Source organism: Sorex araneus, chromosome X (assembly GCF_027595985.1).
Source record: "Sorex araneus isolate mSorAra2 chromosome X, mSorAra2.pri, whole genome shotgun sequence".
Classification (NCBI taxonomy): domain Eukaryota; kingdom Metazoa; phylum Chordata; class Mammalia; order Eulipotyphla; family Soricidae; genus Sorex; species Sorex araneus.
In genome coordinates this window covers 361,949,528-361,968,314 of record NC_073313.1, presented here as the reverse complement: position 1 = coordinate 361,968,314, position 18,787 = coordinate 361,949,528, and the positions used below count along the sequence as shown (strand labels likewise).

Sequence of the window (18,787 nt, the reverse complement as noted above, 5' to 3'; positions counted from 1 at the left end):
CTGAGAGCTGACTAGCCCGCCCCTGCGAGAAGACTCCTGGGGTCCCTGGATCGGAGCATGTTCTCCTCGAAGCCCCGCTGCTGCCGCTAGACCAGGAGGACGGGGACAAAGAATGGCCAGTGGCCGCAGGCCCTGCAGGCAGGGCGGGAAGAACGGGAGGCTCGTGCGTGGGCCTGGGCCGCCTCCGGGTGACCACCCGAGTCAGTCACCACCACGACTTAGCAAGGGCGCATGCGACGGGCCTCAGGAAGGGGCAGCGCCCCACACTGCGGACACTCACTCCAAGGTGCCCGTCCCAACGTCTGCAAGAGCACACCCACTCCTCCTCGGGGACACAGAGCGACTTTCCCTCAGACGAGCTAAGGCTCCCAGGTTGCACCAGCTGGAGTTCAAACAATCTTCGCGTCTCGAAGCACCGCCGTAAGTGGGACTTTACCGGGGCCCCCCAGGCCCCCAACACAAAAATCGCCAGTTGCACAGCATCATTTCATCTGTGGTTTCAAGAAAAATCTTCGTGAGGGCAGCCCTCACATCTCATTTCTCGAGACTGGGGGGCCGGTGCCTGCTGTCCCATGCCTGCGGGGGAGTCTCTTACCGACACCCCCCCCCCCCGTGACAGGACCGAGAGATGTAAATGGGAACACTCAGGGAAACGACCCATTCCCTCCCTGGCAAATATGTGAAACCATTCCCCCACCTTCCTCAAGAATACTGGGAGAATAATCAACCTTGTTTCCTTCTGGGTGCATAGAAATCTAAAAATTCCGCCCCCTACCCCCCTCACCTCCCTGGTTCTCAAGGAAAAGGAAAAGAGTAAAATTTCAAACCTCCAGCGTCACAGAAACCCACTCTTTGCTGACAAGTCACCTACATGACTGTCATACACGCTTTTAACACGCATGCCATGATCGATGTCCCCTAGCCCGTGTCAGCACGAGGGAGGCTCCTGAAAACTGGCCTTCACGGACGGCATCCCCTGCGCGGCACGCGGAGAGAGCACCACGAGCAAAGCCACGGGACTGGGAGCCGGAACTCGCCTTCGAGAGCCTTCGAGAGCCTTCTCTGCGGGCCCGCTGGCCCGGATGCCATCGTTTCGGCTGCTGCTCCCTAATGATTTCACACGATTGTTTCGGTTTTTTCAAGCTTCCATTCCATTTTCACAACTCGTTTTGCCAAAGAAGCTACTGAGTCTATTTCCAATTCATCCACATCCTCATTAAAACCAACAGTCTGGTCGCTCCCCTGACCCCGGGACGCAAGGGCTCTCTGCAGTCGCACCACCCACATCAGATGTCTTTGCTGGAGTCTATTCTTGCTCATCCGTAGTATCTGCTTCCCCTCCCTTCATGCTAACATTGAAAACCCCTCCGTTTATGGAACTCTGAGCCGCTGGAGTTGCCAAACGTCAAAACTGGAAGGACATCAGCAGCCCCCAGGAAACACTTATGGTACTTCAGGTAGCTTGAACTTCCTTGGGCTTCATTTTATTCTTAAGTCAAACATGTAAATTCTACAGTGGGGGGGGCGGGGAGAATAGAAGAATAGGGATTTCGGGGCGGTACAGAGAGCATGAGCAAAATGACAAGATTGGGAAGTTCGAATCTGCACCCAACAAACATGATCTCTGAGGATCACTGGGAGTGGCCCAAGGACCCCCATCTGTCCTACACCCATCCACCCCCAAAATATTTTCACTTAGTGGCCCTATAAATTATAAATTTTGCAGATTTACTAATAAAATGTTTGATGTGTGTGTATTTGTCAACCTGACAGAGCTAAGAATGACCAGACAGCTGGAAAATTGAATGAATGAGTGCGCGTGCTTGCGTGTGTGTGTGTGTGTGTGTGTGAGAGAGAGAGAGAGAGAAAGTGTGTGTGTGTGTGTGTGTGTGTGTGTGTGTATGTGTGTGTGTTGTACAGGACATGAGCCACAGGAATCAGCAGTCTGAGGAAGACCTGCCCTCATGCACTTTCTGAGGGCCCAAATACAAAGGATTAGAAAGGGGAAATTTTCTCGTCACTCTTCTCTCCCTTCTCCTCCCTGCACCTCTTTCCACCCTCTCCCCCTGAGCTAGGCCATTCCTATTTTCCTGCCCCTGAGCATCAGTGCTCATGTTTCTCTGCCCTTCAAGGCCCCACAGCATGGACCATGGCCCCCGCCCCGACCCCACGCCATCTCCCGGCCTCGGGCCTCCTGGTCCTCTAGTCTGTAGCAGGCACCTGGGACACCAGCCTCCGTGCCCCCGCCGACCGACTCTTAGGAGACTCAACCTCCTCGCACACTCGCCTCTGTTCATTCACACTCCCTAGGAGAAAACCGACTGACTGGCCCGATTAGAAGGGGTCGCCTCCACGTGGAGGTCCGAAGCAACGTCACTCCCTGCTGTGATGTCTCCCAGCCCGCAGCACCCGACCTGCGCCAAGACGCTCTGCGGGACCCTTCCCCGGTGCCCCTACTTCCAGCTCACAGAGGGGTCCTGGAAAGCGCGCAGGCACTTCTACTACCCCCCCCCCAAAACTCTGGGCTCCTTCCAGCGGCTGTGGCCTCCCCACCCACCCACACCGCGACCACTGCAGCCGTCACTGCTTCCTGCCGTGGGTCGAGCCCGGTTCCTTTCCGTCCCTGCTGAGCCCGGGGTGTGTGCATTTGCCGTCCTAGGTCTGAGGGGAAGAAAACGACAGGGCTGGGGGAGTAGCAGCTGAAAGGACAGGGGCACACAGCTGCCATGCATGAAGCACTGAATTCCACCCCTGTCCCACCAGATACAGCCCGCACCCCCGCGCCTCCAGAGATGGCCTGGGGCCCCCCAGTACCGAGGCCCCTGGACCTGTTCTGAGAGACTGACCCTGATCCCTTCTTTCTGCCACTGGAGGCAGTGACGGGGACAGCCAGCCCCGGAGCAGGATGTGGGAGGTGAGAGCTTCCTCGGCCCTCGGAGTGGGGTGACGCCGGACCAAGTGTCCCACAGGCTCCAGGGGCCTCTGCAGCTCAGCCAGCGATGCCAGGGAGAGCAGGGCAGCGACCACGAGTCCACATTCAGGGCTGGGGCTCGGTGACGGTTTACAGACGTGCCAACAACTGCTGTGGACTAAATAGTCACTGTCCTCTCCAGATTCAGATTATCAGCAGGATTTGGAAGAGGGGCACTTGGCAGGTAATGAGGTGAGATGCAGGAGACCTCAAGAATAAAATGAGTGGCAGACACACACACACACACACACACACACACACACACACACACACACACACACACACACGCCCTTAGACTCCAGACAGATGGGACAGAAATATCTGATGCTTAAACCACCCAATCTCTGCAGTTTCGTTATGGCAGCCCGAGGGACCGAGACAACCACATAAACCAGGGGTGGGAAATATCGGCCCACAAGCCAGACGAGGCCTGTGAAATCCTGGGCTCTGGCCTGGTCCCCGATGGGACAGACAGGGCTGTTTCTCATCAGCCGCCCATGACCCATCTGCCTGTTCAGCTCGGCCGGTGAATGAGGTCATGAAGATCCTAAACAATGACAGCCTTGTCAAACAAAGGAAAGTTCCTACTGATGCCTTTAAAGGTTCCATGTTTAAAAACATATGAAAGGTGATATCTACCATCGGCAGGAAACGATCCTTCTAGTTCCGCAAATCCAGCAATTTCCCTAGATACTGCTGGATGGTGCCTCTAAATGGGCTTCTAGCGAGAGGGATTACCTGCAGTCGATTCTAAAGAAAGCCGGTGCATTGTTTTGAAAGGTTCACTGCAGCGCACATCGTGTTTACAAGTCGGCTCCTCCCCCCCCCCCCCATCAGACTGAGTACTTCTCGTCCAGATAATAAAACCTTTAGTAAACAACTAGAATCGTTCCTTAATTATTTCACTCTTGAGTGTGGTTTTCAGTGGGAAGGAGGCAAGGAGCTTTCTTAGCAAAACGTTCTTCGTTTCAATCAGTCTAGAACATGAATAAGGGCAGACTACTTCGGTACATGTCTGTCACATCCTAAAAACATGAAGAAGAGGATATTCTCATGACTCGCACTCCCTGATGAAAAAATATGAACCCCCACGTGGTCATTCTTCGGTTCTGTTACTGCAGTAACCTGTGGTGCTTCTATTTGGGGAACTTCTCTGCTAAGCTGAGGATCAGGACTTCGCTCTAGACACCCATTGGCCGAGCTGCTCAGGGGTGTGGCCGTGGAGTGACCTGGGAACAGAGCATCTGCCCCTGAACGCTCCTGAGCAGGGCCCAAGGCTATGGCACGCACTGCAGAAGCAGACAATGCGCAGGCACTTCCCATCTGTTTGCGTTGGACTTGTACCACCCACAAATAAAGAATCTTTTTTTTTTTTCTTTTTGGGTCACACCCAGCGATGCTCAGGGGTTACTCCTGGCTCTACACTCAGGAATTACTCCTGGCAGTGCTTGGGGGACCATATGGGATGCCGGGGATCGAACCCGGGTCGGCCGCGTGCAAGGCAAACGCCCTACCCGCTGTGCTATCGCTCCAGCCCCACAAATAAAGAATCTTAAACACAGACTGAGTTTCTCTGGAAAAGACTTCCTGGATCCACTGGTTTACACCAACTGAAAACAAAATTCAGACCCCAAGGTCAGGTTCATTCTCAGGATACATTGCCTCTGTCCCGTGTCAGAAAAGGGGAAAATAATGAAGCAAAGTCATCCATCACTGATTCTTCCAGGGCTTCTGGACCCCTAATGGTTAAGAGGTCTAGCGGTACGTAAGTAGGGGCAATTGGTTTGATACACTTGCGAGTGGATGGTGGCGTCATCGGGATGGAATGACATTTCATTAGAGTGAACCAGGCCTTATGGAGTCAAACTTCGGCCTCTCTCCGTACCGCAAAGGGAGTGAGAACGCCCTGGGAGCCTGGGGGGGTTTATTTTAGAACTTACTTTAGATTGGTTCATAAATTAGATTGGAAGCATTCGAATGTAAATAACACATAAAGCAAACCCTAATGCAAGCTTCATTTTAAGGGCACAGTCAAAGCTGCGAGTCACGATTCAACGACTTGGAGAACTTCGCTCATTCATTACTCTGGGCCACGTTGAGTATTGTTGATTACTTCTGCTATACAGGTAGGTTTTTATCTCTGGCTTGGGCTCTGGCTTTTGTTTCAGAGCTTTCTGTCCAGGATTGTTTTAGTTTTCTGAAACTATGTTATGCAAGTTTCTCTTTTATTTTTTTGGTCCTCTTTTTGATTTAAAAAAAAAAAAACTCTCTTTGCAAGAATTACAGATCCAGAAACAAATTAATGCTGCAATGCAGTCATTTCATCTAACAGAGAAAATTCACTTCATAGTACTTTGGGGAATGGGGAAGCTTTCCAATTTGGCCAAATAGATTCCATCTTTCTCCAATCTGACTGGCAAGGAAAGCAGGAGCATTAATAATATAAAGTTAGAATTCCTGGGATAAAAAAAATGATTAAAATTTAATTCTGACGAGAAAACAATGAGGGTGAATGTCTTTGGAGCAGCACTTTTTCCAAATGACCCTCAAGAACATAAACAAAAGCAACGTCAAGCTCAATATCATAGACCCGACATCCAAGCTGAGAAGGTCCAACAAATCAAAACTAAAGCTAAGAAATTGAAAATTCTGAGGAAAGGTGATTATAAGGATAATGTTCTCTCACACACACAGATGACGGGAATGGGTGGGGCGGCTGGCCCAGAATTAAGGGCTTGGGCTTGTTCTCAACAGTGCTGGGGACCATGGAGTACCCAGTTCCTTAAGTGCTCTCATATGCTTCAAAATCTGGTTTGAAGTGAGCTGAAATGGAATTTTAATAAGAAAATACAGAGGTCAGTGGGGGAGCTCTAGGCGTTTCCAAGGAGATGACTTGTTATTTAATGGAATACAGCAAATGCTGAAAGCCAATTAATTATTTTTATTAATCACACTCAATATGTATATTTTCCCCAACAGGAATGCAGAGTAACTGACATGAATTGTTGACTCCCATTCTCACCTGAGCTGCACAGTTCTGAATACAAAGTGGAAAACCATGCATTTCTATAATCACTGCAGCCAGAATCTGGAAATAACCTGAATTGATGTCTGAGTTGTCTGAGAACAAATGACTGGATAAAGGAGCTATGGTACATCTATACAATGGAATACTATGCAGCACTGGGAAAAATGAAATCATGAAATTTGCTTATAAATCGTCGGACATGGAGAATATCATGCTGAAATGAGCCAAAAGGAGACAGAATGATTACACTCGTCTGTGGGATATTTTAAAAATGTAACATGAGACTAATATCTAAGGACAGTAGAAATAGGAGTCAAGGAATTCCGTGGACAGAAGATTGTCACTGTGGAAAGGGGGTGTCGGGGGAAGGCAGTTAGGATAGAGAAGGGCCCACTGTGACAAAGAAACTAAAACAATCCTGGACAACCACTCTGGGCAAGAGCTGAGTGCTGAAAGGAGGTAAAAGGATATACATGATAACCTGTCAGTATCTGTTTTGCAAACCATAATGCCCAGAGGAAATGAAAGAGGAGAGAGAGAGAGAGAGAGAGAGAGAGAGAGAGAGAGAGAGAGAGAGAGAGAGAGAGAGAGAGAGAGAGAGAGGGAGGGAGAGAGGGAGGGAGGGAGGGAGGGAGGGAGGGAGGGAGGGAGGGAGGGAGGGAGAAGAAAAGTGCCAGGGCCACAGAGGAGGCAGGGGGTGGAAGGGACAGGAAGGAGGGAAACAGAGGACATTGGTGGTGGGAAATGTGCACTGGTGATGAATGGGTGTTGGAACATTCTATGACTGAAACCTAGTCATGAACAACTCTAACTGTGCATCTCATGGTGATTCAATAAAAATTATTTCAAATTTAAAACTGTCACTGTCACTGTCATCCCGTTGCTCATCGATTTGCTCAAGCGGGCACCAGTAACATCTCAATTGTGAGACTTCTTGTTACTGTTTTTGGCATATCGAATACACCATGGGGAGCTTGACAGGCTCTGCCGCGCAGGCAAGATACTCTTGGTAGCTTGCCAGGCTCTCCGAGAGGGACGGAGGAATCGAACCTGGGCCGGCCACGTGCAAGGCAAACACCCTAGCTGCTGTGCTATCAAGACATTAAGTAAAATACTCTCCAAACACTGAGTTGGAAATCCTGTTGTCATCTATTTTTATCCGGTACTCCTAGTTTTTTTCATGTCCTTCCCATTAACACTCCTTGCAAAATACGATTAGCATCTTAAATTTACACATCATTATGCTAAAACTCAAACCCTAAATGAGGTAGTTCAAACCTAAACCACATCCCACAGAAGCTGCTTAATTAAGCAATATATATATCCTGGGGTAAATAATACACTGCAGATTTTACAGAACCTATATATATATATGTGTATATATATATATATATCTCTTAGAAGGTATGTATGTGCACACACATACACACACATATATAGCTTTAAAAGCTTTAAATAATGTTTATTCCACAGACACAGCAAAGCCTGAGGTAAAGACTTTCCTGTAAGAATATGCAACACAAAATAATTCAGAATTTAATATTATATAATGAGCACATAGCATACTTTAGAAAAGAAGAAAAACTCTATGGAGGAAGTGGTAAAGGTTTCAGAGAAAATTTATCTCAAACTAGACATTTCTAATTTGACTAATAGGAAGAAGAAGTAATGTCATTTTATGCCTTTAAGTTGAGAATAGAGAAGGTTATTGCTTCAGAAACAATAATCAGTTTCAGAACTACATAACATAATTTTAGATGGTTTGGTGGTAATCACCAGTCACATTTGGCGTTCTAGCAAATAAAATAGTTTGTCCAAATAACAATCTCTAAGTGTAAAGTTCTCAAAATATTTTCAAGAAAATGTAAAATATTGACTTAATATTAATGTGTGAATTATTTTCTATTTCTACGAATATACAAATTTTGTTTACAAATATGTATATAAGACTAATATTACCATTGTTTTAAATGTTGCATGAGGATAACTCAAAATTATGAATATGGCTCATATATTCCCATTGGACAGTGCTGCTTTTAGACTAAATTTGACTTGATTGCTAAACTTTCTCAATAAACCAAGTGTTTTATGCTAAGAAATAGGGATACAAAAAGAAATAGACAGCCTATTTTAGAACAAGTAAAATAAACGAGTCAGCTGGGAAATAAAAATCACTGTTTGATGAGGCCAAAAAAAAAGAAAAAAGAAAAGGAAAAGTCAGGTTTTAGTTAAGGAAAGAGAAAATAATTACCCCCATTGGACCATTGGAATGTGTAAAGAGTGTTCCCTAATCTTTTCTATTTTACCAGGGCATGTTTCCAAAGACTATCAAAATCAGTAACTACTATTCCTTGGCTATAACACGCAGAAAAACCAGACATTATAGAAAGGCAACAGTCTCTCTTAGGCTGTCATAAATATCACGAACTCTCTGAACAACAAATGAGGACAGCAGGAAGTTTCCTACACTAGACCAAAGCCATCCGCCATGCGGGAAAGCGCGGCGGAGGGCAGGCCAGCGGGTCCTGAATGCCAGCCACAGCGCTCAGCATGATGAACCCTGGCCTTTGTCTTCAGACTCTGCTCAGAAGCTGCTCCCTGGCTGGCTTCACACTGACCAGAGCCCAGTCCCGTGAACAGACTCTGCAACACCCTTCGCAGTAACGCATTTTGGAGACAGCCACTTGCGCGTACAATACTCTAGATCTCCCTGGACTCGGGGTGTCTCCCAGACAGCCAGCCCAGCTTTGAAGGAGGCCTGAGATCAATTCTAACAGAAAGAAAGAACGCAAAATGCTCTTTAGCGTGTCAGTTAACATGTCACCCCACCAGAAGACTGTGTATGTATCAGACTACTTCTGTAAAAGTCTTTTGTCCCAGTGAGGCTATTAACTAAAGGTGATTTATTTTCCAACATTTAATTTTCTTATACAAACTTTATCTAGTCATGAAATATAATTTTGAAGAAACTTTTAGGGCTATTTAGGTTATTAGGTAAAAAATGGGTCTCTAAGCAATAACCAATTTTAGTAGACTTCCACATTTGAACAATTTTCAGCAAACCAGTCATACAAATATTCCACTAAATAATTACTTTAAAAGCTTATTTTTGGTGTGCTCATACTGATTATATATATATATATATATATATATATATATTTTTTTTTTTACCTTGAGAAGATATGTGGGAATGTTGCTAAAATCCACAGGCAACTTCAAAAGGAAGCGAGCTGAAAATTCACCAGTCTGTAGAAAGAAAGGTATAATAATAAGATTAAATTCAAAAATAGACTGTGAACTGACAATTATAGCCAAGGCCACAAGTTCAAACTGTTCAAAATGCAGGCATCTTCTCTCTGGGCTTCCTAACAGAAATCAGAGGAGTAAGGTTGGAGAAGTAGGCAGGGGAGGATCAAAAAGAACCATTAAATTATTAGTTACTAAAAGGCACAATTAGAATTCTGAAATCTGCATTTTAAATGTGCAATGAAATGACAATGCAGTAGTATTACCTTTTTGTTTTTCAAAATTATGAAAAGAATACATGAGTATGACTTTTAAAAATCCAAACAATAGAGGTAGATTTCCCCCCACCCCCAGATTCATCTGACTTTACTGGAGCATTCAGACCACTTCGTTAATATTTATTACCCACAGGCTAATGACTCTGATTAAAATCCTTTAGAGCATGTCTGAAAGTCCATTCAAAAGTCAAGTTTCTGCCCATATAAAGTAGCAATTTGTGGCTATCCCCAAATAAAATCCAACTTCCTGCCACGCTGTAAAGATCATTACCATCAACCAATATTCTCTCTACAGAAGAGATGGACAAAGGTTTGAAGATTCAAATCATTTTAAGCTATAAATAATAACTTCTTTTGTTGAGAGAGAGAGAGAGAGAAATAGAGAAAGAGAGAGAGAACTCTGATTCAAAAGTCTCCCTCTCACTTTCTATAGTAGGAAGAGCAAAGGATCCCTTTTTTTCTCTTTAATTGGGGAACAGAGCCAGAAGCAAGGCACCTGCCTCGCATGCTGCGGAGTCCAGTTCAGTCCCCACCCGAGGCACCACAGGTGTGACCCCCACCCCACGCAGAAGGCACTCTCCAGCACAGAGCCAGGGACAGCCCCCTGAGCACTGCTGGGTGTGGCCCCCACACCCAACAAAATGAAACCCAAATGGGGCTGGCTTAGAGTTCTGGAGTGCAGGCTTTGCGTGCAGGAACCTCAGGTTCTACACCCAGAACCTCCCAAACATCCCCAAGCCAATGACAGGAGGCAGCTCTGCGCAGGTGTGCCCCGCCCCGAAAAAGACAACTTGCCGCGTTCTATGTGAGTTTTCCAGCTGGACTGTGGCAGTACCGTGGGACCCCAAGCCAGCCCTGCAAAGGCAGCAGGAGCTCAGGCTTAGCTCTTGACAAGCCTGAAGATCAGTTCAGGATTATCATTATATTATGTTATTACTATCATTATTATTTTTGCTTTTTAGGTTACACCCAGTGATGCACAGCCTCTGCACTCAGCCTCTGCACTCAGGAGTTACTCCTGGAGGTGCTCAGGGGGACCATTTGGGATGGTGGGAATCGAACTCGGGTCGGCCGCATGCAAGGCAAACGCCCTCCCTGTTCTACTATCGTTCCAACCCCCAGTTTAGGATTTCTATCTACTGGGCTTCACTAAGCTCGGACTAAGAACTCTGAGGATGATCCAGAAGTACCGTAAAGAACAGACCCCTCATCCTTCCCACTGGGATAAGAAAGTTCCCCGCATGCCCACTCATATCCCTTAGAAAGCAAATGTCTCAAACCCTCCTCCCCGAAAACTCTTTAAACTAAGAACTGACAAATACTTTAACAGCTTGAGGGACGAACACAGCCGGCCAGCATGCATACCTCTGGCCGGGGAATCCACGAGGGTCTGAAAACACCCAAGATCTCTACAAACACCCGAGCAAAACTGGCTTCAAGGTCCTGGTCTGAGCTGAAGAACTCTGACCTAAAACCTTGGAAATGAAAACAGAACTATAAACCTTAAGCCCGAAGGATAAAACTGATAGCGCCCATCTGCACGGCTGTTTACTGTTTGTTGGCTTTGCTGCCTGCAACAGCTTTCAACTTCAACTCCGGCAAAGGACAGAGCAGTGCCACGTCCCACAGGCCTAACCGCAGCACTGACACGGCTGAGGCTGGGAAGCCGGTCCCGTCACGTGTGGCCCTGGTGAGAAGCAGGAGTAATCCTAAGAGCTGGGCAGCCCAGACCCCAGGCCCTCACAGCCCGGCACCAGAGAGAATCAGGAGGAGCCATCTGAGACGGACAAACAGCCCGGCACGGTCAGTAGGAGGGAAAGGCTGTGAAAGAAACTACCCTATAATGGGAGATTCTTGATAACCTTTCAGTACCAATATTGAAAACCACAATGCCCAAAAGGGGAGGAAGAGAGAGAGAAAGAGAGAGAGACAGAGACAGAGACAGAGTCACAGAGACAGAGAGAGAGAGAGGCAGGCAAAATGTCTGCCATAGAGGCAGGCTGAGGGGTGGGTGGCAGGAGGGATACTAGGGACATTGGTGGTGGGAAACGTACACTGGTGGAGGGATGGGCGTTGGAACATAATATGACTGAAACCAGATCATGACCAGTTTTTTAACTGTGTATCTCACAGTTATTCAATTAATATTTATATATCCTCCTAGCAAGCCCGTCTCACCATTTCCACAGCTGCATGCTCAGAGGTACCAATGTCTCCAGCCTCCTGACTAGGGTCCCTTAGAAGCGTGTCAGCCCTGTCATCACAGACAGAGAGACCTGTTTAAAGCCTCGGATTATCACCCTCCTTCCCTCAAAACTCTCCCCTGAGGGCGACTCACTCCCTTCTGAAGCAAACTGAAGCTAACAACTCAACAAGATGCAAAGAGATGGGATGAAGCCACGTTTGTGGAACGTGGAGAAAAAAGCGAGCATCAGGTGGGTGAGAAGGGCTGACTGAGGGTCAGGCTGGCCCTCCAGGGGAGCACGAGATGCGTGTCACTGCACTGAGCCAGCACCCACACTGACACCAACCTGGAGCCCCCCAGATCATCTGCACAGCAGCCCTGCAGGAGGGGTGACAATCACAATCACACTCACACACACACAGGCACCCTTTCGTGACTCAACACGCATGCAACACATGAGTGAAGTCGGTGCTGGGGACACTGAGGCAGGTTTGGTAAAGGCATCATTGTAGGCTTATGACGATGGGGCGGGAAGTGAGCCCGAGTCTTCTTCATTGACAATTTACACACATAAGCGCCTCTGCCTGCCCAAAGTGCCTGTCTGTGGTTAGAATAGTCAGCTCCAAACTTTAAGGCTTTTAGGCTTCATGTTTCAATACAGAAATACATAACATACAGAGAGAGAGAGAGAGAGAGAGAGAGAGAGAGAGAGGGAAAACAATGACAAATGGATTTTAAAGAGTGGAAGTAAATTCTTGCCCTTATAAGGTAATAGGAAAGATAATTACATATTTAGCACTTGGACTCATTTGAACTGCCAGTTTATTTTCGTCCAAGCACTGGATTTTAGCTCTTTTGCCCTATTTTAGCTTGTACAATATATTTTTATTCTACCGGCTATTTTAGACCAATGTTCCTTTAAAAATGTTCAAACCATCCCTACTTTGTTCCTTCTCAAAATTGCCGGCCCTAGGACTAATATAATTTTATGTTTATTGGCAACAGAATGATTTATACAACTAAACTCATAGTGAAAGACAAGCAGATCCCAGAGCAAATATAAATTTGTGTTTATCGGCAACAGCCTGATAAACATCTACGACTATATTCCCAGTAAAAGAAACAACTCTGGCCCACTGGAAACCATAAAGAGCACTTTCTAAGGTCCAACTTTCAATACGACTATACTGTCTTCATTTCCCCCTGAGAGGATAAAACAAACTGAGCCCTAGCTTGTACCAGCATTGGAAACACAGAATCGAGGATTCACTTTTCAGTTCTAAGTTTCCTTGTGACGGGTGTTGATCCTCTCTGGGAAACCAAGCCGACGGGGCTTGGACACGTACCTTGACGGAAAGCTGAATTATAAAATTCTATGAGGAGCAAAAGCCACGTGAGAAGTCCTTCCCGGGTTTTACCTCAGACTATCACTTTCCCTGTGTTTTTCTAGCTGAAGTTCCAAGAGTTATTCAAGCAATTTATGGTCACTCTGTTGTAACGCTGAAGGCTGCTTCCATAGCAATCTTTCCTGTAAGCTGAAAATGAGACATTTAGATGCAGCCAAGTGAACAGAATAATTTGATTTTTTTTTCTTTTTTGTAAATCCTTGGTCAAATCTTCTCTTGGATGGATGTAGAAAATGATCTGACCTACGACTGCGAAAATGTCAGCCGCTCTGCCAACTGCCTAGATGGCAATTTCCCCAGCATTAGCAATCAACATGTGCATCCTTTCTGTTTTTCCAAATTACACTCCATTGGCAAGTAACTTAGATGCTCAGGACTCGGAGCCTTGGCAATTTCCTCGGTCTACACTTTTCCGCCACTAACATGGCAGCTGCGTCTGTGTCTTCCAGAAGCGCCAGATCTGCCAGGATTGACCTCGTCGAGGATGGACTCCAAATACAGGTAGCTCGGGGAGGGAAACATTTCCTCCTTCCTGGAGCCTCTCGCCTTGTCAACAACCTGTCATCTGAGACACACTCTGCTCTTAGCACCCCCACCACCAGGGCCTCGGAAGCGGCCCAGGGTGGCCGGAACTTCAGCGGGCTGGGGGATCGCTTCAAATGGACTCTGATAGCCAGCGACCTAACACTGGGGACTGAGCCCTGGCAGGTACATACACGTGAGAAGGGATGCTAGAGGCCACCTACCTCTAGTGGCACAATAACTCGTGCTTGACAAAACCTTTCCTAAGACCTGTTATTTAACTATCCCCCACAGCTCTTCGGTAAATATAATTCCTTTATATCTATTTCTTACAATAAGAAAACAAAGACCTAGAACAGTCAAGAAACTTGCGTGCAGTCACTGAGAAGATGTCAAAGACTCCACCTCAAGGGCTGGGCTTTTGTCATCCATTCATTACTCTAAAGGAAGGGCAGGAGACGGGCCCTGCGGATTGTACAACCAGCCGATCCTCCCGGAGCTCACACGGCAGTGCTCGCCCAATTAACTGCTCCTATCAGTTACAAGCCCTGGAGAATACCTTCAAAAATGAGAGGGTTTTCCACTTTCGACATGGGCAGCTACTTGCAGAATGTCTCCAGCCTGAGAACTAAGCCACGACCCCATGCCCGCCCAGGAGGGGAAAAGTATTTCTCTCTCTCGCCTCTCCCTTCCCGGGGGTGAAGGGCGTGGGGACCGCCATATTATGACGACCACAGATGGGGTTTACAAGCTTGCAATGATCCAACATCCACAAGAAATCTCCCTGGGCTTAGCTGTTAAAGTACAGAAATCCAAGACCTCATTTCTCTTCACAACAGGTCTGACTCTAGTGGGGTGCTCCTAACAATAATAGTGAGGTTAGTGTTGAAATATTGAATATAACCAAAGTAAATAGAAAGTAAAGTGAAATTTATCAGTTACAAGGCGGGGTGGGGGGGTGCGGGGGTGGGCGGGATGGGAGGTGTACTGTGGTGTTTTTTTTTTTTGGTGGTGGGATATGGGCACTAGTGAAGGGATGGTTGTTTCAGCATTGTATGACTAAAACTTAAGCCTCAAAACATTGCAATTTTCCACCTGGTGATTCAATAAAATAAAATTCTTATTTAAAAAAATGGGAGGGTTTTCTGAGTATTTCAGGAAGATTTGTCCTATCTGGTTTGGAGGTTCTTTATTTAGAAGAAACCTTAAAAAGGCTGAGTCGGGGGCCGGAGAGATAGTGCAGAAGGGAAGGAATACCCGTAACTCTTATCACAGAGATCTAATTTCATTAATGGGGGGGGCAAAGGAAGAAAATCCCAAGAAGAAAACAGGCCACTAACCATCAGGGAGAAGCAAATCCAAAGAACAAGGAAATATCACTTCACGCCAGCGAGTGACACTCCTGAGAAACGACAAGAACCACCAGGATGCAGGGGCGGAAAGGGACCCTCATTCACCGCTAGTCCTTCCTTCGGGAAAAACCACGCGGACACTGCTCAAAAAACGAGGAACTGACTTCCACTCGACCCAGCAATTCCACTCCTGAGGGACCAAAAACACAAGGTGGAGAAGTCACCGCATGCCGATGTTGACCGCGGCACTATTCACAGTCACCCATGTCTGGAAATAACCCACGTGCCCGAGAACAGATGACTGGAGAAAGGAAGTAGGGCATATGTAGACAGTGGCGTACTTGGCCACAAGAAAACATAACATTATCATGCAATTTGCTGCCGTGTGGGTGGATATGGGGAGTATCAGGGGAAGAGACACCAACACAGAATGGTCCAGAATGTTCTCCTTATTTGTGGGCTATAAAGAAACACAGCTGGGGAAGAACGAATGCCCGAAGAAACAGGAATGAAGAGCGTGAGAACTGGTTTGCAGCAAGAAGCTTGCCACCCTGGGGAGCAGACGTGTGGACAGGACGGGGAACAGAACACTGTGACAACGGTGGAAAGAAACGGTCACTTGGCGGGGGTGGGGGGAGAGAACTTGCTGCCGGCAGGGGGCCAGGTGCTGGGCATGAAACCCTCTCAGCAACAGGAATATAAACCACAGCGCCTAGAATCTAAAACTCAAGGCCTTGTCCTAGAGGCAGGTTGGGAGGGTGGGGGAGTGGGGGGGGGGGGGCGGGGCAGGGCAGTGGACACTGGCGAAGGGAGTGGTGCTGGGACACCGGACGCCCGAAACCCAGGCGCGAATAACTCTGTAACTCACGTGAACAACAGCAGGCCAAGCAGGATACAGACAAAGCAAATGCAAAGGGCAAACCATTGGGGGGAAAACGCTTGCTCACCCAAAGTACAGAGTCCAGCTAAACTGCCACTGCCAGGGAGATGGGGGTGGTCTATCTGTGCGTTGATGGTGCCATGGCGACATCCTCTGACACTGTGCTGATGAGAGGCCAGGTGACAAGAACTGTTTGCCTCACAGGGGGTGTTGGTTCCCTCAGTCATTTACATTTTTCTTTGATTCGTATTATTTTGACTACAATGTGCTCCGTGCTCTTTTATTTTAACGTTTTCCTTACGTTTACCTAAATTTGCGGTGGCTGTGGTGCTTGAATCTGTCAAGTTATGTCTTTCACCGTACTTGGAAATAGCTGAGCATTATTTCATCAGAAATTTCCCTGCTCCTCTTCTCTCCGTCTCAACTCCTTTGGTCGATGTTAGATGAGCTGGTTTTGGTCCCGTAAGTCCCTGCGGTTCTGCTCTCCTGCTCTGCGAGTATCGACTCTCCTCAAGGGTCTCCGCCGGCCCCTGACCGCTCTAGTCCCTTTGCGCGAACGGCTGTACATTTGGTCCGGGCCATCAAGTCGATATTTGTGGAAGCGCAACAGGAGTGAGATACAAAGCGGGACTTGAGAAAAATTGACAACTGCGCTATTGCTTTGCCGATAACACCGTGGGCAGACAATGACTCTCGCTAAACGGAGGGTGACTTCATGGATAACACTCTGGTGATTAAATTAGAAACACGTATCATCTTTTTAATTTTTTTAGCATGTGGCGCCATGAGTTATTTACTGCTAAGTGTGTATCACCGGCCTCGAAATACACGTAATCGTTGATCTAGCAATTTTACTACGTTAAATTTAATTTTCAGATAGAGTTAAACACATGCAACATGGCAAAGCCTTGAGACCACAGAGCAAGCTGGTGACCTCCCGGGCACATGGGGGGGAGGGGGCCAGTTCCACTCTGGACCTGCTGCCCGGAGGGGCAGAGACAAAGGAAACGGAAAGGATTTCCTCTGGTTCAGACACTTCCGCCCAACAAGAGCTTTTCCACTTCACACATCCTGCTGCCAGGGGAACCTGACTTTTCTACTGAGATGTCTGTTTTATTTACAAGACAATAAAATGCCTTTCAAATGTCAGTTAAGACGGACAAAAGGCTATCATCTCTGCCTTCAGTATCCCAAGGTATAAACGCAGGGGCCCAGAAACACGCATATTCCTTTTTTTATGAAGAAAGTCAAACTCTACAGTATGGATGAATGACTGTGAGCCAGATCCCGAGTCCTACTGACACACTGGTCCAGATCCAACGCGATTCGTGGGTGCTCTGGAGAGTGTCGTGCCGAGTGAAATGAGTCACAGACACAGAATGAACTCACTCCTTTGCGGAGCATCAAGAAACAGAGTAGGGGAGTAGCTAATACCCAGGGACAACAGAAGCAGGCACTTAGCAGGAAGCTTTCCACTGTGGCGGGAGGGGGAGAGGCCAGGGAAGGGACCACTGCGACAATGACCGAGGGCAGTGGTCACTCTGGACGAGGACTGGGTGCCGTGAGGACAAATAGCATACCCCTCCAGTACTGGAAGCCGCAGCGCCTAACGGGAAAAAGCAGCACGTGCCAGAGAGGCAGGCTGGGGGGCAGGAGGGGAACTGGGGTCACTGGTGGAGGGAAGGGGAGTGCGGTGCTCGGACACTGTACTCCTGGGGCTCGATCATGAATAATTCAGAATTCAGTGAGTCAATAAATTAATTTTAAAATATTCAATGTAACAAGTCCCATGACAAAAAAAACAATTAAACATGTCCCTGTCGTAGGTTCCTTGATTTTAAATAATGTGCAATTCATAATAGCACCAGGAGAAGCGGGAACAAAGACAAACAAATCCAGCCCTTCTAGAAGAGGGCGGCGTCCCTGTGACGGCCACAAAGGGAACAACCCAAAGCTCATCCGCGGGCCAGTCAGAAGCCAGAAGAGGGCCGGAGTGACAGTACATTGGGAGAGTATTTGCACTGCACACGGCTGACCCAGGTTCGATTCCCAGCATCCCATATGTAATTCCTGAGTGCAGAGCCAGGAGTAACCCCTGAGCATCGCTGGATGTGACTCAAAAGGGGGGAAAAAAAAAGAAGCCAGAAGGGCCGGGCTCCTAAGAAGCAGAACTGCCAGTCTCTCGGACCCCCAGGAGCTGGCTGGCACCACCATAGCAGCCTCTGCTCGCCTGCCATGGGGGGGGGGGACCGGCCCCTCCCAGCCCCACCAGAGATCCCCCTTGGCGCCCCTGCCCTCCTCCACTTGCGTGCAAGCACGACAGCATGAGGTAGCTACGTAGAAGCCAGCTCGGAGAGTGTGTCCCCTAACGCCCACGTTAAAATGGTAAGAGGAACAGAAAAATTATTTTAGATCTAAATTCTATCATGTGGCCAGTGTAGAAATGGACAGCGAATTCCTTTGATGGACAAATTCTGTGAAGACTGGTATGTATTTTATGCTTGCATACATGTCAGTTCAAACTGGACATACTTCAGGGGCCCACAGTCAGTCACGTTACCCCTATAACGACCTGTCACAAGATCGTGAAATCCTGCTTACACCCAGGTCCCATGACGACGGGGACTCCTGACAGGTAGGGGGAGAGATATTTCCAGATGGGTGAAAACACTCATGGGGTGACACGACCTCTTCCAAATAGAGCTTTATCCTTTCTCCTCCAAACAATGCCTAAACTCGGTAGCTTCTGACTTTTTCTTCTCCACCTTCCTTGCTGACTCCTGAAACCAGTGCTCCCTCAGAACCCCATCAAAAGGTGCTCCTGGAGGGCTACACAGGGATCGGTGGTGCAAGCTTTGTATGCACAGGACCTCAGGTCAACCCCCAGGGTCACCTGATCCCCTCCAGTACCGCAAGGTA

At 47.6% G+C, this 18,787-nt stretch overlaps 1 protein-coding gene across 1 annotated transcript in view; it reads right to left on the bottom strand.

Moving 5' to 3' along the window:
- BABAM2 (BRISC and BRCA1 A complex member 2) overlaps positions 1-18,787 on the bottom strand; it is a 398,928-nt gene that overhangs the window by 230,426 nt on the left and 149,715 nt on the right. Inside the window, exon 6 of the mRNA XM_055123091.1 lies at positions 9,171-9,245. Coding sequence (XP_054979066.1) covers positions 9,171-9,245 — 75 coding nt within the window. The remainder of the gene's footprint in view (positions 1-9,170; positions 9,246-18,787) is intronic.